Source organism: Trichomonas vaginalis, chromosome V, assembly GCF_026262505.1.
Source record: "Trichomonas vaginalis G3 chromosome V, whole genome shotgun sequence".
Lineage (NCBI taxonomy): Eukaryota > Parabasalia > Trichomonadida > Trichomonadidae > Trichomonas > Trichomonas vaginalis.
In genome coordinates, this window is record NC_067207.1 from 34,189,124 (window position 1) to 34,213,327 (window position 24,204).

The following is a 24,204-nucleotide window of genomic DNA, read 5'->3' on the forward strand; positions in this document are numbered from 1 at the left end:
TGTTAAATATACAATTATGGATGTATTGTGATATTTTCCTAACTTGTTTTCATCATAAAGATATGCTGAATCTTTTATCTTTGTTGAAAAGATACTCTTAATTCCAACATCGTATTTGTAATGTATTTTATCATAGTAAAAATCAGCATCAAATCTGAATGATGGCATAACACCTATTGTTTGAATTCTGCAGGCTTCAGAGCATCTAGCAACTGCAAGGGATTCGCCAAGAAAAGTGGGTTTTGTTACTGCAAAGAAATAATCTGACCAAGTTGGATATAGCTTTGCATCAAGGCCATGATATTTATTAAATATTGGTTTAGGCAATACTGCAAGTGGATTTGAAACATTTTTAGTAATTGTGTAGTTGTCTCTTCTAGTTTCCTCATCAGTGTAAGCAGTGTAAACATCAGCTGTAAAGGATATATTAGCTGCTATTAAGAATGATCCATATATGCATACGAACTCCCCGGCTTTAAGTGTATGATAATCAGTGTCCATTGGAGTAATATATCTGTATGGCATTGAAACATGAAATGTATTCTCTTCAGTGCATCCTATTTCATCAAAGTACCTAGAAACATTGAGGTCGTAACCTCTCAATGATAGTAAGAATGGAAGCATATCGAAAGAAATGATTTATCGTATTTTCCCAGAAAAACTATCTGTCAAAAATTGTGAACAAACTTTTAAGATTTATCGAGATTTTTTGTAATTTTAAAATCTCATTTTTTAAAAAAAAAATTATAAATTATGAGCTCTTGAAATTTTGAGTGTATACGGTTGTTGATAACGAATAAATAGTATGACTATATATAAAGAAATTTTTTCAAGAATCGAAACATTTGCTATGTATTAATAAAGTATTATATCTCTTTGATTATGAATTCAAATAAATAATAAAATTGACTATCATAAAAATCTTCTCATTTTTGATGAAAATACTGAATACTAAGATTTGAAACAAATTAGAGTTATACGACTTCAAATTAAAAAGAATTGAATGCATTCAAATTTTACGAATTGAGAACAATGATTCAATTTTTGTAATTGAGAAACAATCATTCAATTTATGTAATACTGTTAAAATGTCTAAATAACTAAATTCATCTTATTTCATAAGAGATGCATTCTGATTAAAGATTTTGTAATAAACAGAAATTCGTCAAAAGTGACAGCTCTCAATTTTTTGACATTTGTAAATTCTAAATTGAATGAGAAAAATGAAATAATACTAAGCATAATACAATATTCTAGATTTAATTATAATTAGGAAAAAGTTAGTTTTGAGAGTACTTTTCATAGGCATATAGAATGAAATCTTCTGAAAAATAATATCACATAAACTCATATTATTTTCTAATATATAACTATTTTATATAAAAATCAAATTCAATGATCTTAAAAGCGAAGGATAAACCTCAAAATTTACGAATATAATGAGTGGGAATATAATGCTTATCTATCATAAAACCATATGAAATATCAATTTTTGCTTTACGCCTAATTTTTGACGACAATTAGCAAAAAATGTTAAATGTTAACACTCAGTCCATTTGAATATGAAAAATAAAATTGACTTTGATTAAATGTTTTTATTTATCATGCAATTCTTCTTGCGACCAAAGATTTGAATAAAAGTTCAAAAAATAAGATAGCTTAAAAAATAATATACGGTAGTGTTTACTAATAGATGAATAGTATATAAATTCTATTAAAATGGATTTGATCCAAAAAAATATATAAAATTTGATCATAAATAAAATCGTTTTAAATTACTTCTTCATTTAAATGATAACAATTATTTTTGGTTTTATATTTTTTTGGATCAAATCCATTTTAATAGAATTTATATACTATTCATCTATTAGTAAACACTACCGTATATTATTTTTTAAGCTATCTTATTTTTTGAACTTTTATTCAAATCTTTGGTCGCAAGAAGAATTGCATGATAAATAAAAACATTTAATCAAAGTCAATTTTATTTTTCATATTCAAATGGACTGAGTGTTAACATTTAACATTTTTTGCTAATTGTCGTCAAAAATTAGGCGTAAAGCAAAAATTGATATTTCATATGGTTTTATGATAGATAAGTGCATTACACCAGGATACGGTTTAATTGAAGAATCAGTTAAAGCAATACCACGTTTATTCAGTAAGGAAGATCCATTCATGATTCCAGCTCAACATATTGACGTTCGTTCACTAAATGGAGGTTGCATCACTCCTGAAGGTATCAGCTCAGATTTCTCATACGCTCTTCATAATGTTACAGATGTTGTGTTAACATTTCCGAAGAATGCAATGCAAAGAACAGTTTTAGAAAATCCAATGCTTCGAGGTCTTCAGGTCACTATAGATTCCAGAAACTTCCCCGATCAAGCGATGACAACAGTGGGTGATATATTCTTTACACGTATGCTTCAAGCTTCTGATTTAGATGGAGTGAATGAATGCACGGAAGAATACGAGGACTCATTAACTAGACCACTGAATGATGATAATGGCACGCCATTAGCTAGAACATGGAAAGACCAAACTTCATTCTTATGCACTATTCCAGTTCAACGTGATGGAGCGGGTATATTCTTTGATGGATTAGAAACTTTCAATTCACAAGTTACAGTACAAGTGAAAGCTTATCCAATCATTCAGGGTGAAAATGACACTTACTGTTCAAAGGTGACAAATCCTCCTCAGGTTTGGTTTACTAGGACTACGTATTGGACATGGACACCGGATGAAGGTTTGAAATATCATCCAACAGGTACACCACCACAGTATAGAAGTTCATATGATGAAATATTGATGAATAGAAATGTTTAAAATTATAAATTTATTTTTGATTAAATGGATTTAAATTCATCCACCCCTTATGAAGAATTAGCAGGAGTATATAATACATACGTAGATGATATGATTAATGAAGCATTGAGTGATAATAGAAATGCTCTATCTAAGGAAAAATTAATGAAAATTCCATATTCTGAATGTTACTTAAATTCAATCACTGCAGCAATTGGTAAACAAAATAAAGGTAAAACATTAACGATATTAAAACAAATTATCATTATTGTTAACACTTCCCCCTATTCACATGTGTTAATTTATATCAACCGTTCAGGTTCACCTTCAGATGATACATTTGAATCTTTAAAGCATTTAATCAAAATTCCAATTATTTATTTATCACAAGAAGAAGCAGAAGATTATTTAAAAAACTTTTTAATGTATAAAGAATTATATAATACAATCAAGAAGCAAGGATTAGAGGATAAAATTATTGATAAACAAAGGGATGAATTATTTGAAACACTTTCTATTTCAAATTTTGATAGAGAATTTTTGCATTCACTCATTTTTCTAGATGATGCAGTGAAATCAAAACTAATAACAAATGAGAAATCATATTTTAATCAGTTATTAACTCAATGTCGACACATTCAGTGTTCATTCTTTATGGCTGTTCAATATTTCAAAGCATTAAGCACAAACATTAAATCAAATCTATCAACACTTTTCATTTTCAGTGGGTTTAGTCGTCAACAGTTGAACGTTATGCTTTATCAAGTGAATTTACCAATGAGCATTAATGAACTTTACACACAATATCAGCAATTAGGTGAACATGGAAAAATAATAGTTGATTTAAATAAAGGAAGTGTTAAATTTGATTAACTTTTTATAATTAATTTTTATTTTTTATTTATAATTAAACATGACAGAAATGGCAAATCTTCTACAGGTTCCATTAAAACAAGGAACAAACAAAAAGGGTGCATATAATAGAACTATGAAAGTTCCTGATGGAATGAAAGAATTAGTTCATATTGTTGCTGGTCTTCAAAAAGATGTTAAACAAATGAGAAACGTTTTAACATTACCAGAAAGCTCAAGCATATGCCAAACGTCAAGGTCCAAATTGGGAAGCACACGAAGCAGACACTACGGGTCCAAATGGAAAACCTGATGGTATAAATGAAGTTTTCATTACTGATGGTCAAGGTAATATTAAAGTCATAAATGGTTATAAATTAACTATAACTGATTATCCTAAACGTAAAGCATATAATGAACGTTATCCTATGCAATTTGATGAAAATGGAAAAGCTTTTAAACAATACATTGGAGAAGGTGAAAATGGTCCAATTAATTCATACCGTCGTAATCCATATTCTTATTTCAATGAAGAATTAAATGCTATTGAAGAGGGACCGGATGGATTACCACGATATTCTAACCAGTTTGATGGTCAATATACAAATATTAGACCTGAAATTTCAGCTAAGAAATTCTTTAAAGTTGCTTTATTCGATCCAGTTTTCGCAAATGTTAAAGATGAACTTAAACAGCAATTCCAACCAATTATAGTAGCAAGAATTGCATCAGGTGCTTTATCTCAAGCATTCAAAGATTTAATTAAGAAACCATTATATCAGCAACGTGGTTTAACTTATGATTTATTTAAGGAATCAGATAAAAGAAAATTTGAGAAATCAGATGATTATAAGAATGCAATTAATGAATATATTCGGTCTATTAATTTCGATGAAAATGCTAAAAATCAACTTCATGAACAAATACAGGGAATAATAGATTCAAAAGTTCCAGCAAAATAAAAGTTTAAATATATTTTTTTTATTCGATTATAAATGAGAAGACGTTTCACTAGTCAAAAGAACACTAACGCAACAGAGATTACGGTTGGTTATAACGTAAATGATGATAAATCACGAATTATTCAAAATGTTAAAGTTAATGTTAGCCCCGAATTAACAAGGTCAGCAACTCAACCAAATTTATTAACTCGTGACTTACCGAAGAATGAGGAGAATGAAGAAAACCATGAGAATGGAGACCCAATCATTTTATCTGAACCCGGTAAAGAACCTGTTGAAATTCCCACTTATCCAACATACCCCCCACCTCTTTCATCAAACATCGAGAACCCATATAAAATAGACATTAATTCTGAATTAATGAAAATTTACCGTGATATAATAATTAATAATTATGATTCAATAATAAATTTAATTGATCAATCCGGTTTAATTATTTTACCTTATGAATCATTAATTCACATTATCGCCATTCTTTGTGATGTTCAAGATTCAGACGTTAAGATTCAATTTTTCATAGATGATGAGGTTTCATGCTGCGGAACAGTTGCAAAAATAAATCCTATAAAGGATATTAGCACAATTAAGATATCAAAGAACGGAACAACAACTGAACTTCATTTAACATATAATGATATTTATAATAAAATAGTTGATGAATATAAAATATCACTTGAAAAATTCTTTGTTAAGGCTATTTAATATTCAAGCATTAACATTATTGAATAATAATCCTTTGAATCATAATCAATAATAATTGACCTTTCACCAGTTTCTATCGTTTGTTTTATTTCTTTTTGTTCCCCACTATCTGGATCGGTCATTGTAATTGTTTTTGTTATAGTATCAGCTTTATCTTTAACTTCAATTTTTTTCCATCGGATATTTAAACCAAAATTCCAAAAATTCGATATTGTCAATCTGTTCATATTTTAATCTATCAATTACATTTTTAATACCATCTGAAAATCTTATGAAATGGTCATTATATGGGTTTGATTGAACTAAATTTGAATGAAGTGAAATATAACCTGTGATGAATATGACATTGACTCATATTTTCTGAAAACACTAAAATTTATAACATGAATGAATTTCTTATTCGTTGAATTTATGAATTCTTGAGGTAATCTTATTCTAGTTTTATTTATCACTGGAAAATAACGCTTTACCATATTTTTAATCGTAATAAAAATGTCAATTATCAATATTATTTCGAATAATAACTGTGAATTAAATTTAACAGTTAGCGGAATTTATAATGTTACTCTCGTTTCTGTGAGTGGTAAATTTAATCCCATTCTTTTAGACCCTTCAGATTATATATCATTTATTAAAGATGACAATGAAAAAACGTATGATATGTATATAAATAATGTGATAGCGAAATGGGATATTAACATGATTTTAAGTTATTTAAATGAATCATTTATCGTATGGTATGAAGAAAATTTTAAATCAAAACCTGATAAACTTTTTGAACTTGATGAAATAAATAACCTTATTAGATTTCCGCTGAAAATTAAATTTTGTACTCCTCATCTTCGTTCATTGTTGGGGATATTAAATTTTGAAAAAGATGTTGGGGATGTTTGTATTCTGACACTGGTTCCAATTTCATTTTAATCAAATGTGATAAAGTTAATACCCCAATGAGATTTTCACATCAAACATTAGACCCTAACTCTTACCCATCAATACAAACATTTTATCCATCAACTTAAACACATTTTCTTTATCATATCCGTTTCAATTATCCGGGAATTCATTTATTCTTCATTCAAAAGATTTATCAAATATTAAATTTAGAATAACTGACCTATTTGATTGTGATTTAGAATTCATGAATGAAATATTATGGCAATTTCAAATAGAAAAAATAGGTGATGAGATAACAGATTAAATATTTATTTTTAAATCATAATAAATGATTAAACAACAGCAACCACAGCAACTTAAGGCACAAAGCACCCAGGTCCCTCAGACCATTACATACGCCATATATGCATATAATTCAAAGATGGCAGAACAAACGCAAAGGTTGAAATATGGAGATTTGGAGATAGTATTGAAAAATGAACATTTCGAATTCGTTTGCAAAGGTGGTGCAGTGATATCAAATATAAAAGAAATTTTATTTATGAATTCTAAAATTAAAGGTATAACGGATGATATAACATCAATTCCACCAGAAGAACAGAGATATTACGCATTAAATGCATTTCCTAAAGTTTTGAAGATTGGAAGATTTAATTTAAATGAGGAATTCATAGAAGGTTTCCTAAATGACATAATGAAGAAGGTGGATAAGGAATACGTTAATACTGAATTAAATAAGAAGGCAAATTTGGTTTATGTTGATGAAAAAGATAATGAAATTAAAGAAAAGGTTGAATGGTATCATGAATGGACATTGGAGACTTTTAAAGTTAAAGCTGATACAGAATGGGTTTCAGGATGTTTAGACCTTAAAGCAGATAAAACTTATGTTGATGAAAATTATGCAAAGAAGTCGGAAGTAAATGATGTGATTACAAGCATGAAAAATGAAATACTTCAAACATTATATCCTATAGGCTCTATTTATACGTCAATGAACTCAACAAATCCAGAAACAGTTTTAGGTTTTGGTATGTGGAAGCAGATTGTAGATAAATTCTTATACTGTGCTAGATATTCAAAGCAAACAGGGGGTTCGAAGAAAATTAAAGAAGCAAACCTTCCACCGCACACTCATACAGGAACGACAAACACAACAGGAAATCATTCACATTCAATAACAAAAAGAGGTTATATAAATCTTGCAGCGGGTTCGGATAGATGGGGAATGAATAGATATGATATCACAACTGACCCAGTAGATTCAAGCACAGGTATTTTCTGTGGAACCGCAGGAAATCATTCACACACTTTCACAACAAATCCAACAGGCTCGGGTAAAGATTACATGCCACCATTTGTGACTGTATTCGCATGGTACCGCGTTCATTGAATGAACTAAATATATTTTATGTCTGTAATTAATTAGGTAATGAAGTAATGGATGAACTGCAGAAATAAATTTTATCGTTAATGTTTACGTTAATGGTTTCAGGTTATTCAATAATTAATTATTTTTGAAGAACTGAAGGTGTCACTACGTCACCATGTGTCACTCGGTTAATTAACTTCTCTGAAAAAATGAGACAACATGACATTTTGACAACAACCCAGGAGGATTAATGCAAAAATAAATTCAAATCATACTTTATAAAGCATCATTTACAGGTATTTCATCGTCAGTAAATGAATCCTCATTATCGTTTGGTTCAACCTGTTTATATAATCCTTTCATTTCTTCTTTCAAAACATAACACCATGTTTGTTTACCGTCTATTCTTCTATGTTTCCTATCACATTTATCCTTAATGCTCATTTGAAAATTCTTGTCTTTCATGTCTGATGGTTTGCAGAATAGAGCATTTTCACACGTCATACCTGCACACAATTCATCATAATGTGTATTTATCCATACATCTAAAGGATTTGTTGATAACTCGATTAAATCTTGTTTGGCTTCAGTCATCGGAATGATTCGTACATTAAATGATGAAAGGTCATATTGCATAAAATACGTCAGTAAATTATCATAAAATTCCTTTGTGCATGAATTCATCAAATTCTTGAAGTAATCAAATTGACCCTTAAATTTACCATTGACCCTTAAAACTACGTATCTTCTGTCTCCAACTTCAATTTTGACAGGGTAGACGTTTTGTCATGATTTCATCGTAATGAGTGTAAATGACCCAAAATATATTTTAGGGTAGAAGGGTAGATCTAACCTCATTTCTACCCTCTTGCGATTTTCATACGGAATCTCTTCTCTCGGTTTTCCGAGGGAAGCAATCATATGAGGAAATTCTTCTAAAATTTCTTTTGTCTGTTGGTTTTCAAACCAATGATATGCTTGCTTTGTAGAACGAAGAGCATTCATTATACTTTGCATTTGGTACATGTCCTCTTTGACCGAACGAATGAGGTGAAGTTGTTTGTTATATTGTATGTACTCGTATTCTTCATTTATGGCTTCATGAACGATAGCAGTTGTTGTGTTCTCTGATGTTGACATTACTGTCATTTCATACAAAATAAAAATAATTTTAAAACTAACTTTATTTTTTCTGACTTTCACAAAAGACCAAAAATAAACGCTTTACATGTATTTTTCAGCAACTTCGTCAAATAATTTTATAGCTTTATCTATCTCATCTACTTCAAACGTTTCTTTACCTTTCATGGGAGCACCATACATTTTCTCAAAAACTTCAAGCAGTTCTGTTTCAGCAGCTCTCATATCATTAACGAACACAACCTTGACTCTATTGACTGTACTGTCATATCTTTGAGTTATATTATATGTTCTTCCTATCTTATATCTCTTTGTATTGAAGTCCTTCGGTTTCTGAACGATGTAAAGTAAGCCTTCACTGCAACGTTCTGAGTCGAATGAACCATAAGTTATGAAGTTATATCCAACAACTGGGTCTAACCATAACAAAACTATTGGTATAAGACTTTTGTCTATAAGATATGCTCTTGTTCCATGAAATGCTACTGATATCATAAGCTCAGGATTTCTTGTCAAAATTTTCTGAGTAGAAGCAATTCTAACCCAGTCCTTTGTTTTCTTTCCAGATGGTGTTATAATGTCTGACAAAGAATATTTGTTGTATTTCTTTGAGTATCTTACGTTTAAATCACCTATTCTAACCACTTTGGTGTCATTGTCAATCTTTCTAACTGTTTCAAACTCAATGTTTGACATTACTGTCTTTACATACAAAAAAAAAATTTTCTTAGAAAAAATTAGCGTTATTTTTCTAACTAATGAAATTCATGAAATTTGGTCATTTTTCAGACAAAAATAATGTTTAGGGTAGATGGTTAGATCTAACCTGATATCTACCCTCATTTCTACCCTCAAGATTTACAAACGTTTAACGTGATATACGTTATGAATTCGTGAAATTTTAAATATTTTCGTAGCTTCTATTTCTTCAGTTAATATATCAAAAATTTTAACAATGCCGAAAGTTTCTTTATACTTCTTCTTGACATCAGATAAAAGGAAATCATCAGCTGTGGGATAGTTTTTATTAAGAAATGTCAACATGTCCATTTTATCTTCTGCTGGCTTTTCTGCTTCTTTCTTTAAGTCTGCGTAATCGTTTCTCATTCTTTCTATCTCTTTGACGGAGTAGTTATATTTCCTCATTGCTGCTTTACATTTTGAACATTGCGGATTCATTTTTGCGTTATACATTGAAATTTGACCTGCTAGAACAACTAAGGCGTCAATGGTTTTCTTTAACTCAAAAGTTGTTGGTTTTATTTGTCCATTCCATACTTTGCCTCTTCTGTCTTTATCTCTTATCTGCCATACACATTCAGCAACTAATGAAACAAAGTTATCGTAAGTCTTAAACTCCTCAGATTTATATATGTCAGAAATGTTTTTATAAACCATGTCGCAATCTTTGTTCATAACTTTATGGTTGCAATGAAAACCAAGGAATTCATAATTTACTTTACGTATGAACTTCTTTATTTCTACTGAATCAGTAACTTTAACTTCAATTTCATCGAATTCAGGAATAGTTAGTTTTTGTTGCTGAACTTCCGGTAATTTAGGCAAATGGTCTATGATATCTTGCATTTCATAAAGATACTGTTCATTTGTTTCATCTTTCGCACTACAGTCTAAATTACTTGTTAAAAGTTCTTGCTTTATTCTTTGTATTTTTGTTTCAAAAGTATATGAAGAAGGAATGAAGTTTTTCATCTCTACCAACATTGACGTAGGATTCATGATTAATGAATTTGGTGCCGTAGTTGTTTGAATTGTTGTTGTGCCGATTGTTGAAATCATATCTTTTATACAAAATAAAAAAATAAAAATAAAACTAACTTTATTTCTTCTGTCTTAAGGAAATTCATGAAAATTCATGAGGTTAGAAATGAGGGTAGATATCAGGTTAGATCTAACCATCTACCCTAAACATTATTTTTGCTGAATTCAGCAACAAAATGAACGAGGTCAGGATGTATGTAAATACCTTTGAATTCATTTATAACGCCCTTAGTAAGCTCATAAAATGCTTGTTTTGAGGTGGAGCCAAAAGTGGCTCGACCGTATTCTTTCAACCAAAACTCAAGAATTTCCTCCATGAATTTTGTATAAAAAAACAACCGTCTGAATTCCGGCGGTTGCTATATTCTTCACAAAATGCCTTATAATACTCTTCCCAGGACTTATTTTCCAACAACTTTCTAAAGTCTTTCCTAAACTGACTGACTGACTGACTGACGGCACAAAGTGACTTAACGAAAACATTAATATATAAAATTCATGAAAATTCATGAGGGTAGAAATGAGGTTAGAAATGAGGGTAGATATCAGGTTAGATCTAACCATCTACCCTAAACATTATTTTTGGGTCATTTACACTCATTACGATGAAGAAGTCTTGACAAAACATATACGAAGAAGTCTTGACATAGAGTTTACATTCATGTTTGACATAGAGTTTACACTCATTACGATGAAGTCATGACAAAACATATACGTTCATGTTTGACATAGAGTTTACGTTCATTACGATGAAATCATGACAAAACATTTACGATAAAATATATTTCCTCCTATGTTGTTGTCAAAATGTCATGTTGTCACACTTTTTCAGAGAAGTTAGTTAACCTGGTAGCACATGGTAACATGGTAGCACCTTCAGTTCTTCAAAAATAATTCATAACTGCCTTCCTCCAGGACTGTTGTCAAAATGTCATGTTGTCTCATTTTTTCAGAGAAGTTAATTAACCTGGTAGCACATGGTAACATGGTAGCACCTTCAGTTCTTCAAAAATAATTCATAACTGCCTTCCTCCAGGACTGTTGTCAAAATGTCATGTTGTCTCATTTTTTCAGAGAAGTTAATTAACCGAGTGACACATGGTGACATAGTGACACCTTCAGTTATTCAAAAATGCTTCATAAGTGCCTTCCCCTTAATCCTGCTGTGTTGTCAAAATGTCATGTTGTCTCATTTTTTCAGAGAAGTTAATTAACCGAGTGACACATGGTGACATAGTGACACCTTCAGTTATTCAAAAATGCTTCATAAGTGCCTTCCCCTTAATCCTGCTGTGTTGTCAAAATGTCATGTTGTCTCATTTTTTCAGAGAAGTTAATTAACCGAGTGACACATGGTGACATAGTGACACCTTCAGTTATTCAAAAATAATTAATTATTGAATAACCTAAAAACCATTAACGATAAAATAACTGATAACAAAATTTTATTTTTATATAAATGGATACCCCACAAGCTCAAAATTTACCACGAATCATAACAAGGAGGAAATGATAAAAATGATGCAAGAACGAATTAAAAACAACAAACCACTAAAACTGAGAAAATGCGGTTATGCAGTAATGATGGAAAGAGAGATGTTGTCAAAGAAAAATAAAAATTAAATTTGGATTGAGTTTAAAAATTCATCTTTATTAAATTCATCTCTTCCAATCAATTTATTTATTCTATTAAATTCTTTTATTTTTGCTTCACTCAGTTTAAGGATTGAACGGTAAGTTTCTAATTTTCGATTATTTCTTTCTTCTCTTTATCGTTTTCAATTACTTTAGTTTTATGGGCATCAACCCACCGCATTGCGGCTTCTTTTTGTAATAGCATATTTTTGATTTAATTCTGTTTAGTTTCTTTTTATATTCATCGTCTGGACTCTTGGCTGCTTCGTTGTCACTCATTTCTTACGAAATAAAAAAATTAAATATTATTTAAATATAATGGAGTAATAAAATAAATCGGAATTTCTATTAATTTATTGTCAACTTCAACTAATGCATTGCCGTTAATATATCTAACAAATTCAGCTATTGTGTCAAATCTTCGCCTTCTTTTTGTCATTGATTTATCAGTTTTTCCATAATCGAGATGAATCAAAACTTTATCCCCTTGTTTAAAATTCATGAGCCCCGAATTAATTTGTTCACGTTTAACATCATTCAACCTTTCCATTTGCTTTCTAATATATTCCCATTCTTTTGAAATATCATTTTTCATTTCCACTGGTTTCATGTTTATAGTTCTATGCCATGTATTATTATAATAATATACTAACTGTTGTATGATGGAGTCATGATTTCCATCCCAGTATATCTGACCGTTAACCCCTAACGCATCTCTAAGAGTTCTCATTACCGCATCAACTATTTTATTATGAAACGTATATGGAGAGGATGAAAAGAAAAAATTAATTTGTGGGAAATAATGAGTCATAGTTGCCTGAAATCCTTTATCACCATCACCCCTGATATTATCTACTCTTTCATGATCTAGTAAGTATTGTATAGCTCTTCTTGTTTCCTGTTCTGTTTTCCCTTTCACTGGAATGCAATATAAATATCTAGTGTTAATGTTAATGGCAAATAAATAAGTAACGTTTCCTTTTGAATATTCCAGATGATCGATTTCGTATGAATATGGATATGGTGCAAATGAAGGGCGACTAAATTTTTCCTTTAACGGTTGAATTTTCGGGTCAATTGGTTTATTTAATATCTTGAAATCCTTTTTAAAATCTTTTTGCTTCTTTAATGTTTGAAATGGATATAATAAAGTGAATGATGAAGGATTAACTGAAGGAGGAGGCGGTACTGTCGTTGGAGGTTTTGGTGTTGCAAGTGGTTTAATTTTATCTGCTTTGATTTTGGATGATGAAGTTTTAGTTGTTGATTTTCCTTTCATTAATTCTGGATGTATTCTATTCATTTGTTTTAAATATGCTGTATATAAAGGTTTGATATACTTTCCCGCTTCGAGTTTATGTTGAAGGATGAATTCCAAAAGTTGATCTTCATTTAAAAGTCGGGCTGAATATGGTTTAACTAATGAATCATAAATTAAAGCTTGTGCATCATTTATGGTCTGAAGGACCTGGGTGTTTTGCACCTTTTGTTTTTGTTCCTTTGGCTTTGGTTTTTGTGGCTCAGGATTATATAAATTATATAATTCATCAATATCTTCTTCTGTTAATACTTTATTTTTGAAATCTTTCAACTGTTTAAGTTGTGATTTAGTTTTTCCCTTTGAATATTCATTATTTTTAATTTTGTCTTTAATTTCAGAAATTATTTTATTATGATATTTCAAAATTTCGTTTTTATAATATGGATAATAATATTCCATATCATCACCCGTTATATTGTTATCATATTTTTGGAGATATGCTTTTAAATCATAATAATCAAGAAAATTTTGATTAAATACTAAATCATCAATTAAAATTTTTAAATCTGTGTTATCCATTTATATAAAAATAAAATAAATGTTTAAGGGTGCCCACCTCTTTGAATCATAGTATCAAAACCATCATTAACGGTTCCTTTTGTCTCTTCTGTGGCATTTCATTAAGAATAAAATTTTAAATTGTATTAAATAAATGGCATACAACATCCATTTTCACAACATACAGCCTTAGTGTGTGCTCCTGTTAATGCAGTCTTACCGATTGTTAAGCGAGTCATTGACCCGTTTTTAAGTTGTAAATTAATATTCTGACCATCAAATATCACTTTATCATTTATTATATCCAAATATTTTTTAGGTGTTAATTGCTTATTTTGTCTTAAACTAACACCTTTCATTTTTTGTGCAATCTTTTTAAAATCACTTCCATCAATTGAACCGTTGAATGATGTATAACACTTAGGACATAAAGCAACCATGTTATCACCTTGTTTCTCAATTGCTAAACCCAATAATTTCTTCTCATGTGCTTTTTCTTCAGCTTTATTCTTTAATTTAGGTTTAAATTTCTCATCAAAACAGAAGAAATCAAAAGGTGCGAATTTGAAAATGTTTTTATCATAAAATTTTTTATCGGTAACAATTGCTTGAAATGTTTGAGTGTTAGGAAGATTTGGGTCGCCAGCGATTGCCCAATAAGATGAATCAGTATCACCTTCAATGAAATGAAAACGATTAACATCCATGCATTTATACATAAAATCATAAATGAAAACCAAATACCAGTATTTAGCATTATCTAAAGTGAAGAATGCCTCTTGTAAACATGTATCACATCTATAAAATCTATCTTTAAGCATCACTTGATATGTATCTTCACATATTTCTCTTATGTTTTTAAACTTATTTGACATACATGCAACGCGTGCCTTCTGTGCATTCATTATTTTAGTCTTTGCGTAATTTTGTGTATTCATTGCATCGTAACCATATGATCCATTAAGTGAAATCTTGCAAAATAAACATTTTCCTTTATTTCCTTCTAATTCAGCCTTTTGTCTTTCGTTCATAAATTTGTTCGCAAATTCATTAAAACAAGTGTTTTTCGTAAATGTTAAAATTGATTGAATGTCATCAATGATAAAATGAAATCTGTCGATTAGATACCATAGATAATAAGAAGAAAATGGTTGATATTGGTTGTGTGTTGATGCTAACTGAGTTAATTTTCTCTGTTTCTGGTCAACTGGTAGATTGTTTGATTTCATGTAATTATACATAAAACTGCCAATTGTTTTTTCATCTGTGATAATATCTAAGTTTCTTATTATCGGTAAAAAGTTTATGTAATCATTAATGTATTTTTCATCAATGTGACCCTTTACTTCAGCCACGAATAAAGTATTTTTCTTCTTAATTATTCCCAGTGCTTTTGCTTTCTTTGTTGCTGTATCACAAATGATAACACCATTCAATCTTCCCGGCATATACATTTTATGGTCAGTATATTGAATGAAATCATGAGGATTAGATGAAAATGATGAAGGATATAATGAATTAAAGTCAACACCAACGAAATGAGTCATGATGTTGGAAGTGTCTTCATTTGATACAGTTTTAGTTTCTGGATTATATGAAAGTTTATTAATGTGCGTGATTCCTTTAAGATTTACTCTATGTTGAACATTTGATAGACCACCAGTAATTCCATTACGGAGAATGTGATAAGCTTCAACTGAATCTAAAGTCATTGGTAAATTATTTTTTAATGCATAATTTCTTAAATTGATTCTTAAACGTTGAACATCTTCATCTTTATTTGATTTTACGACATTGCAATAACAACACATTAACTGACAATTTTCTTTGGTATGTGGTTTTTCATTATCGATTCTATCCAATGTTGGTTTATTTGCATATGTAAACGCTTTACCACACATTTTGCATTTAGATGAAAGGATTAAATCGTGATAGTATTGAAAATCATCCATTGAAACATTATTTTTAGTATCCCTTTCTGCTTTTTCATCTTGTTTCTTATATGATTCAATTTTATATTTCCAATACTTTTTCGTTAATTCAAAACTTGATTCTATCTCTTCCTCAGGATATTTTTCATTAGGATTAAAGTCTTTATATGCTAAAGCGTAACGAATCATTGAAGCATTCGATGATAAAGAAAGATTATGAAGCATGTCAATTTTATAAACAAATGTTTCTTCAATAATTTTATCAATTGGGTCAATCATAATTTCAACATCTTTATTGCAATAATGAATAAAATATTCTAATCTATTCTTAAAGTTTTTAGCATCATTGAGATATGTTTGATAATCACTATCTGATATAGTTTCTTGAGTTAATGCTGAATAAAATGAATCTTGAGTGAATGGTTCCACTTTATATAATTCTTCTTCGTAATTTTCCCATGTGATGAATTGATAAGGGAAAAAGGATTTAACACGTGATTTATTGTTTCCGAAATCTTGAGTGAATTGGTCTAATGTCCCACCCGCTATATAATTTCTGATGTCAATAAATCTCAATTCATATGGAACGTTTGTTTTCTTTACAATGATTTGCTTAAATTGTGAAGATGAACCCAGCATTGATTTTATTTTCCATTTTGCAGTGTTTAAATCACGAAGAATTAAATTTAAATCAAACTTTCCCGAATTAAAACCTATGATATTCACTTTATTGAATTCCTCATCTAGAAGTTCTTTAAATGCTTCCTTCTGTTTTTCATTTAATGTATGAGACAAAGTCCCCGCCGTTTGGTCCGTTTGCGACTTCATTAATTCTTCATATTGTTCAATATTTGATTTAGCAACTAATGAACAGGTTGAAAATAAAAACTCAATCCAATCAGAAATAAAAGAATCACTCGAAGTTAAGCAAAAATTCCTCGTATATGTTTTATCATTTAATTTAACCGTTGATGATACCATGAATGGTTTTAAGTAAGCGTTCAAAGTTGCACACTCAGAAAGTTGTAATTCTTCTTTAGTCTCTAATGTTTCGAAGTCAAAAGTAATATAATATCTTGTCGGTTGATAATATTCCTGCAAATTATGAGCTAATAACCACTGATATATCTTCTGTTTCGTAATATGTGGCGCATATGGTTGCTGTGTCTTTTGCAACTGAACGTCTTGAATTAATCTTCCATTATTTTCTTTACATTTCTCACAATGCTTTAAAAATCTTCTTTGGTTTTTCCTTTCTGGATCATCACGGATAGAATAAACTTCTTCTTTACAATATGGACAAACTCTATAGCCGGTGAGTGCTTCAACGTCTGTTATTCTGTCAGCGTGAAGTTTTCCACATGGACTCTGTGTTAATAAAATATTTATTGTTTCAAATTCTGGATCTATCATTATTGAATCCACTAATGGAAAGTCTACCTTATTTATGTCCACGTCTCTGGTTGAGGATCACAATAATAGAAATCAATATTAACATTTAACATTCTCGCTAATCTCTCACTTTCTGATGAAATGTCAAACCCTTCATATGAATCTATTGCTTCATTTAAATAACTTCTACGAGTTTTAGGATTAACACCATCAGGAATGTTATAGAAGCGTTTAAATAACCTTCTACCTTCTGCTCTAATTTGATTATCATTCATTTTAGCTGTTCCGTTTTTGTTCATTTATGTAAGAATAAAAAATTAAAAAATAAATAAAAATAAAGTTTATTTTTTAAAGCCCATAAAATGAATTAAGAACACATAAATTTTTATCATCCGCGACGTGACGAATACATTTTAATTTACTCAAGAATGCGTACCCTGATACATTAAATCTAATTCCTGTCTTATTTAATTTCACAACTTTGAAAAGGAATGTATGAATAGCTATAAAATGATGAGAAGATGTTTTATGGGTTGCTTCCATTTTTTCTGAAATAAATGAATAAATATAATGCTTATACGTTTTCATATCTTTTATATTCTTAATAACGAATGGTATAGACCTTTCAACTTCATCTTCCTTCGGTGCTGTTCTTTCATATGAAACATTATTAGTATCTTCAATAATGAAACCACAATCACACAAAATTTTATATGTTCCAATGGTTTCTTTTGATATTTTATCTAATAAATCAAAAACTTTATCAACACCTGTGCATTTATTTAAATAATAATTTGTGTAAATATCATGATCTTCTTTCTTAATCGTATTAGTTGCATATGTCACATTTTTAAGAGCTTTTTTGAATTTCTCAGAATCGAGAGGGGGTGAAAGTAGGATACAGGGGTATTCTTCATTATCAATAAATTGTAACTTATGTTTACGAATAAATTTAGTACCTTCTTCTGAAAGTGTTTCGTCTATTTCACCATCTAATAAATTTTGTGTTGATTCTGAGACATAATTTTTATATCTTTCTTCATGAGATTTCTGAACTGCTGATTCTGAAGCTGGGATATTCATTAAACCCTCTACTTCATTTTCATTATATTTTTCAACTTCTCTTAATTCCTTAATTTTTTCATCTATTTCATCTCTTATTTTTTCCAGTTTTTCAATTTCATTGTATTCATCATCATCTTTAATTCGTTCTTCATAATATTCAGGGAAAACATCAGGTTCTTTAGGTTTTTCTTCTTCAGATGTGGGATATAAGAAATTTATAACATCATCTTTATTCATTTTTCCATCATAATCTAAATCATTTAATAACTCGGCAAATTTTTGACAATTTCTTAAATAATATTTACTAACTTCATAACACATCTCATCTAATATATCCTTTATTTCCTCGTTTGTGAATCCTAATTTTTTAACGTTGTTAGTTTTGACGCTCATTTCATACGAATTAAAAATAAATTATTCAAAAATGTAAGACATGAATTTTTAAAGTTTATTTTTTATTTTTTATTTCATTATGGTAGTGAATCTTTTATTCATGAAAATAATTATTTCTAATTTCTTTTACTCGTTTATGAGGTCTTTGATTATGACTCCATTGATTCCATTCAGGATTTAAACATTGTTTAATTAATCGCGGAATATCTGACATCATCTATATATAGCTTCTTTTATAAAAGATAAAAAATAAATTATTTTAAAATTAATGTTAATTTTTAATGTGTTTAGTATATAAATACATTAATGCATCGTCTATATATAGATGCAACAAAAAAAGTCACACAACCCTTCCTATCCTACTACTATCAAATTAGAGATCTAATTGTTTGTAAATGTAATAGTTTCCAATTACATTTTTAAATGCAATAATAATGTTATTCATTTACAATCAAGGAGATTGAATATTCCCGAACTTATCGCATATTTTCCACAACCATGTTCATTCTTTGAGGGATACTTGTGTATCTTTCAAATGAACTTGAATTAGCTTACATCCAACAGAACTAATATATGTGGCAGAATTTGTAAAGAAATAATTTGAGCATAATTATTCATTCTCTTTTTTGGATAATATACTCACATGAAGCACAATTCTGTCTATCCGAATATCATTTAAAAGATGTATAGTCTTAAATCTTAAAACTACATGGAAAAAAACTATACAGATAAATTTGTCACTTTTTAAAGGGAAAATCCGAAAATTTTTAGATAAATTTTCATAAATGGATCAATAGTCGGATTAGGCTCGATTTGATAAACTCTTCAAATAAAGCAGTAATCTCACATGTTTTAGATTCACAATTATACCATGTAATTTACTCCCTTGGAATGCAAGTTAGTTTCATAGTCTGCAGAAATGATTGGTCCAAGTTTGCCAACACACGACGATAATTTTGATGAAAACAGTTACGGAAAATGCTTAGATTTGAAATTTTTTACTTTTATTCGGCATTCATCAAATGATATTCCTTAGATATAGGTGTCTGATTGATTTATATTTTATGTGTAAGAACTGTTATGTTAGTAGACAAGATAAACACCAAATCAATATAAATAAACCGAATATCATTGAGTTTCAATAGAACCAATCTCCAAAAGCAAAAAGTGTTCCTATAATACATCTAGTTTATCAAGGCGAATATCCTGGACGCCTGTTTTAGGGGAAATGAATGATTTGATAGAACTTCAAAATAACAAAGAGGTATCATCCTTACATAGAGGTAGTCCTGTAATGAGCATCTCAAGGTTTTTTTGAGAGAACGAATAGAGCGAATGTAATAAAAAAGTGACATATTTTTATTTTTTCGATGGGTTCTCTCAAATTGAGACCAATCATGTCACCTTTTTGAATTTATAAATTTATTTTGTTTAAAATGACTCAGAAGTGTGTCTGTTTCGATGGTGAAGGCGTTCTTTGGCATGCAGGAGAACCAATCCCCGGTGCTTCAGAAGTCATCAATGAAATTACAAAGCTTGGCTATCGTCCAATTGTAATTACAAACAATGCAAGCAAATCTGTCGAGCAATATTATCAGCGCTTCCAGAAATCCGGTTACAATTCCTTTGAAATGTCCGATGTTATTACTTCTGCAGCTGCAGTTGGTACCTATCTTCAGAAAATAGGTCTTGATAAACCAAATCGTAAAATATTTGTTATTGGTACAGCAGGTTTTGTTAGTCAGCTTAGACTCCAACACCTCCAAGTTATCACAACAGCTGATTTTGATGGCATCGAATTCCACACAATGGAGTTAGATCCATCAGTTTGCGCTGTTGTTGTTGGCTCATCAGAAGAATTCACATACAGGCATCTCGCTATTGCCACTCGTTTCGTTATTGAAAATGATGCAATTCTTATCTCCGCTAATCCAGATAACTCCTATCCATACAATCCAAAGGTTCTTGTCCCAGGTGCTCATGCCCTTTCCGTCTCAATCTCAGTCGCTTCTGGCCGCCAACCAAAGATTGTCGGAAAACCAGATCCAAAGGTATTTGAAGCCATCCCAGGATACAAGGACATCGATATCAAGAACAGCTGGATGATCGGTGACCGCCTGAACACTGATATCGCTTTTGCGAAGAACGTTGGCCTTAAATCTATCCTCGTTCTTACAGGCGTATCAAAGCGTGATGAATGCGAAGCTCTTTCCTTCGAGGAAAAACCAGATTTTGTATGTGAAGATCTTGCTGCTTGCCTCGAAACAATCAAGGCTAACCAGTAATTATTACTATCTTATTAAATATTCGTTATTTATTCGCAATATAATCGTTTTACCTGTTTCAATCAGCAAAATTCTTTCGAAATAAAAATCTGATATTTTATTATTGATTTGATCTCATTATTTTGGTAAAATATGAATCTAGGAGGAAAGCTCTTGCAGAATATCATCATAAGGCTTTTCCAAAAAAATCTGAAATTAAAAATTTATCTTGAAAAAATTACATTTTTTATATAAAAAACCAAAAATTCTATGATTTTTGGAAAAATTATCAAAATAACATATAGCTATATTAATTGTATTTTGGATAAATATTGTAATATCAGTATCAATTCAAAGAAAACTCTAATTTTGGTTTGAAAATATTCTTAATTTAATGGATTATTCAGATTACACTTAGAAAAGGGACTTTTCATAGAAATATATGCATTTAAGTGAAGTTATATCATATTATATTCCTAAATGATACATTCTTCTATAGTTTAAATTCATGATCTCACTTAGTATTCAACAGACTTCCTATAAATGTGAAAGATTTTTACTCATGATGTTCGATTATGAATGTGTAATTCTTCAATCTCGTCAAATGAATAGAATTGAAAAAAAGAATATGCATATAAAAAAAAAAAAAAAAAGGTAGTGGGGCTTCCAGGGGCTGCGCCCCTTCTAGCCCTGAAGATGTTTAGTATAAATGAAGTTTTTATTCGGAAAAATTGTTAGTCTTCTGGTGTGAATTCGGAGGACTCTTCTTCTTCAACATCAAAGTCATCTGGTGTATCGAACTGAATGTATGAAAGCCAAATGTTGTATGTGTTTTCCAATTGGCTTTCAAACTTGAGATACATTCCATGCATGAGTGTTATTTCAGTTTCAACGTAGAGTTGCTGATGTGGCTTGAAGACATGCATGAGAATTGGTCCTCCAAATTCGTCCTTGAAAAACTTGCAGTAGCAAACATAAACTGAGATAGAGTCTCTTCTTCAATGTCTTCTGCTTGGTTAACGAAATGAATAGCAATTTTGCGTACTTGAATTGTGTTGTTGTCTGAGTAAAATAATGGTTTGAACTTGGGGTTGAGTGAGCTAAGACATTGCCATTTTGCTGTTTCTTGTCCGTACTCACGTTCTTTCTTCGTCATCCTGATATCCGTAACTCTTTGATTTGAATTCGACCCAAAGCTGTTCGACTTTTTTTGCAGCTTTGGGTGGAAGACTTTCAATAAGCTGACATATAGTTCTGTCAACCATTATCTTTGTTATTGTTGGAAAATAGTTGACAATTGTGTCACCTAATTCGAATGGGTCAGGTGTTTCTTTTTGTAGTTTGGTAAAGTCTGCAAGAACTTTGTTGAGTTGTTCACAATATTCTTTGTTAAAAGTTGCAGGAACTCTTTCTTCTGGCTTTGAATTGAAGTATTCTTCAGACAATCTGAGTAGTATTTTGCGTAGTTCAGCGTTGCTGTGGTTCTTTGTAATACGGAGCTCGTTTGGTATTGTTTTTGGTAGTGAAAGTGGCTTTGGATTGAGTGAATTGCAGGACAAATTTGAATTTGAATTGTCTGTTCTGCTTGGAGAATGTGTAGATGCTGCAGTTTGATATTGAGGTTCTAAACCTGTGGGTGCTGAAAGTCTGCAAGCAATTTCTTCAGGTGAATTTGGAGCGAACACGCTAGCGAATGCCATTAGACAAAAATAAACTGTTTTTTTCAAATAAGAGTTTGAGATGAACCGTTTTCGTCAACGGAGACCCCCTCTATTTTTTTATTTTATTTAATAGTTACCGTTGGAAAACCGTTCCATCTCAAATATTGAATGAACTATAAACGTTTTTTTGTTTTCTATATATACTTTTTTGTCCAACGGTAAAACTTTTTACACAACGGTTTTTGAGAGTCGTCGCTGTTGACTTTTTTGTAGAGCACTCAAAATAGTATAACTTTGTCCGGACAAGTAAGGGTCTATCGTCGCTACAGGAAAAGTTACAGGCGTTCCAAGGAAGTATACTTTGAGAAGCCTTTTCTCCTTATAGAATGAGATAGGACGGTTATTTTACAAAACTGACAACACTTTGACCGAGTAGTTTTTTGTGCTGAACAAAAAGTGTCATATAAACATCTGTCAAAAACCGCTTTTTAACTTCACTTAAAATGCCACGTAAGCTACGTAAGAATATACGTAAGAGGAAGAGAGCATTGAAACATCCAATAGTAAAACTAACACCACAACAACAGTTGCAACAACAAATTATGAATGACCCCACTATGTTGCAACAAATGTCAAGCAACCCTATGCTTTTAAAACCGAGTTATTGGTGCACAGAGTGGAGGTTTAAGAGCGCACTTTTAGCGAAAATGGCAGGCTATGGTGGAGCTGCAGACGGAACAGCTTATAACCCTCAAAGTCAAATGAATTTGAGTTCACTCAAAAATCAAATAACAGATGTCAAAAAGTCAAACATAGACATACAGAAACAAATAAGTGAAAACGAAAAGAGAAACTAGAATATGACAGACACACAAAGAAACTCAATGAGTTAAACGTAGAGAAAAGAAGAAAGAAGAACAACTGAAAGAACTAAGTACAGAGGAATATGCGAAAAAAGTGTCAGAAAAAGCAGCAGAAGTAGCAAAAATGGAACAAGATGTTATATAATTTGAAAAACCATACTACTCAATATAAAGTACTGAAAGATGAAGAAATAAAACAAAAAGCCCTGAAGACATATATGGATAGCGATGAGTATAAAAAAGAAGTTGAAGCAAATGTAAAGGCAGAAAAACTTTTACAGTTGCAAAACCAAACCGTACAGTATGAAAACTTAGCACAAGAAAGTAAAAATAACGACGCAGCCATGCAAAAGGCAATGAAAAGCGCAGAATATATAAAAGCTAATAATGACTGGTTAGATGCCAAGCCAACGCTAAAGCAGCCCAACTTATAGGGTCAATAAGGACAAAAATACAAGCGGATGAAGACAGTTCAAATGAAGCTTTAACAAATGCTGACTTTAAGAACGCTTTCGAAGCTCTTCATAGTAAGGTGAAACAAGTGAACGACTTCTCATCTGGAAAGAAACTGAAGTCTGAAGGTTTCGACAAAGAGTTAAAAGAAGTAGCACAAAATATGACGAAAATAACAGATGCAGCAACGAGACAGGCAGTTCAAAGTGC

General features: G+C 30.5%; 10 protein-coding genes and 2 pseudogenes across 12 annotated transcripts, besides 3 other annotated features; 4 read left to right on the plus strand and 8 right to left on the minus strand.

Moving 5' to 3' along the window:
- The first annotated feature begins 1,148 nt into the window (after window positions 1-1,148).
- Window positions 1,149-1,185: a mobile genetic element.
- A 1,071-nt stretch (window positions 1,186-2,256) lies between these two features.
- Window positions 2,257-13,189: a mobile genetic element.
- On the plus strand, window positions 2,857-3,506 carry TVAGG3_0454430 (uncharacterized protein; the record flags this gene model as incomplete). Its single annotated transcript, XM_051234767.1, has 1 exon — window positions 2,857-3,506. A coding segment is annotated over one exon (650 nt), but the record flags the coding sequence as incomplete, so codon positions are not given.
- TVAGG3_0454440 (uncharacterized protein) lies at window positions 4,773-5,327 on the plus strand (the record flags this gene model as incomplete). The annotated part of the gene is made up of 1 exon (XM_051234768.1): window positions 4,773-5,327. A coding segment is annotated over one exon (555 nt), but the record flags the coding sequence as incomplete, so codon positions are not given.
- On the plus strand, window positions 6,553-7,617 carry TVAGG3_0454450 (keratin-associated protein family; the record flags this gene model as incomplete). Its single annotated transcript, XM_051234769.1, has 1 exon — window positions 6,553-7,617. The coding sequence occupies one exon, from the start codon at window positions 6,553-6,555 to the stop codon at window positions 7,615-7,617; it is 1,065 nt and encodes a 354-aa protein (XP_051104499.1).
- Window positions 7,873-8,190, minus strand: TVAGG3_0454460 (uncharacterized protein; the record flags this gene model as incomplete). Its single annotated transcript, XM_051234770.1, has 1 exon — window positions 7,873-8,190. One exon carries the CDS (start codon window positions 8,188-8,190, stop codon window positions 7,873-7,875), a length of 318 nt encoding a protein of 105 aa, XP_051104500.1.
- TVAGG3_0454470 (KilA, N-terminal/APSES-type HTH, DNA-binding family) lies at window positions 8,383-8,745 on the minus strand (the record flags this gene model as incomplete). Its single annotated transcript, XM_051234771.1, has 1 exon — window positions 8,383-8,745. The coding sequence occupies one exon, from the start codon at window positions 8,743-8,745 to the stop codon at window positions 8,383-8,385; it is 363 nt and encodes a 120-aa protein (XP_051104501.1).
- TVAGG3_0454480 (organellar and viral DNA polymerase type B) lies at window positions 8,821-9,231 on the minus strand (the record flags this gene model as incomplete). Its single annotated transcript, XM_051234772.1, has 1 exon — window positions 8,821-9,231. One exon carries the CDS (start codon window positions 9,229-9,231, stop codon window positions 8,821-8,823), a length of 411 nt encoding a protein of 136 aa, XP_051104502.1.
- TVAGG3_0454490 (organellar and viral DNA polymerase type B) lies at window positions 9,764-10,536 on the minus strand (the record flags this gene model as incomplete). The annotated part of the gene is made up of 1 exon (XM_051234773.1): window positions 9,764-10,536. A coding segment is annotated over one exon (773 nt), but the record flags the coding sequence as incomplete, so codon positions are not given.
- A 1,692-nt stretch (window positions 13,190-14,881) lies between the features above and the next one.
- On the minus strand, window positions 14,882-15,684 carry TVAGG3_0454500 (DNA/RNA polymerases family; the record flags this gene model as incomplete). Its single annotated transcript, XM_051234774.1, has 1 exon — window positions 14,882-15,684. A coding segment is annotated over one exon (803 nt), but the record flags the coding sequence as incomplete, so codon positions are not given.
- A 173-nt stretch (window positions 15,685-15,857) lies between these two features.
- TVAGG3_0454510 lies at window positions 15,858-17,594 on the minus strand (annotated as a pseudogene). Its single transcript has one exon. A coding segment is annotated over exon 1 (1,737 nt).
- Window positions 17,595-18,173: 579 nt separating this feature from the next.
- On the minus strand, window positions 18,174-18,753 carry TVAGG3_0454520 (uncharacterized protein; the record flags this gene model as incomplete). Its single annotated transcript, XM_051234775.1, has 1 exon — window positions 18,174-18,753. A coding segment is annotated over one exon (580 nt), but the record flags the coding sequence as incomplete, so codon positions are not given.
- Window positions 18,754-19,361: 608 nt separating this feature from the next.
- Window positions 19,362-21,199, plus strand: TVAGG3_0454530 (phosphoglycolate phosphatase protein; the record flags this gene model as incomplete). The annotated part of the gene is made up of 1 exon (XM_001297980.2): window positions 20,190-21,038. One exon carries the CDS (start codon window positions 20,190-20,192, stop codon window positions 21,036-21,038), a length of 849 nt encoding a protein of 282 aa, XP_001297981.1.
- A 454-nt stretch (window positions 21,200-21,653) lies between these two features.
- Window positions 21,654-24,204: part of a mobile genetic element that runs on past the window's edge.
- TVAGG3_0454550 lies at window positions 21,752-22,717 on the minus strand (annotated as a pseudogene). The gene has a single exon. A coding segment is annotated over exon 1 (966 nt).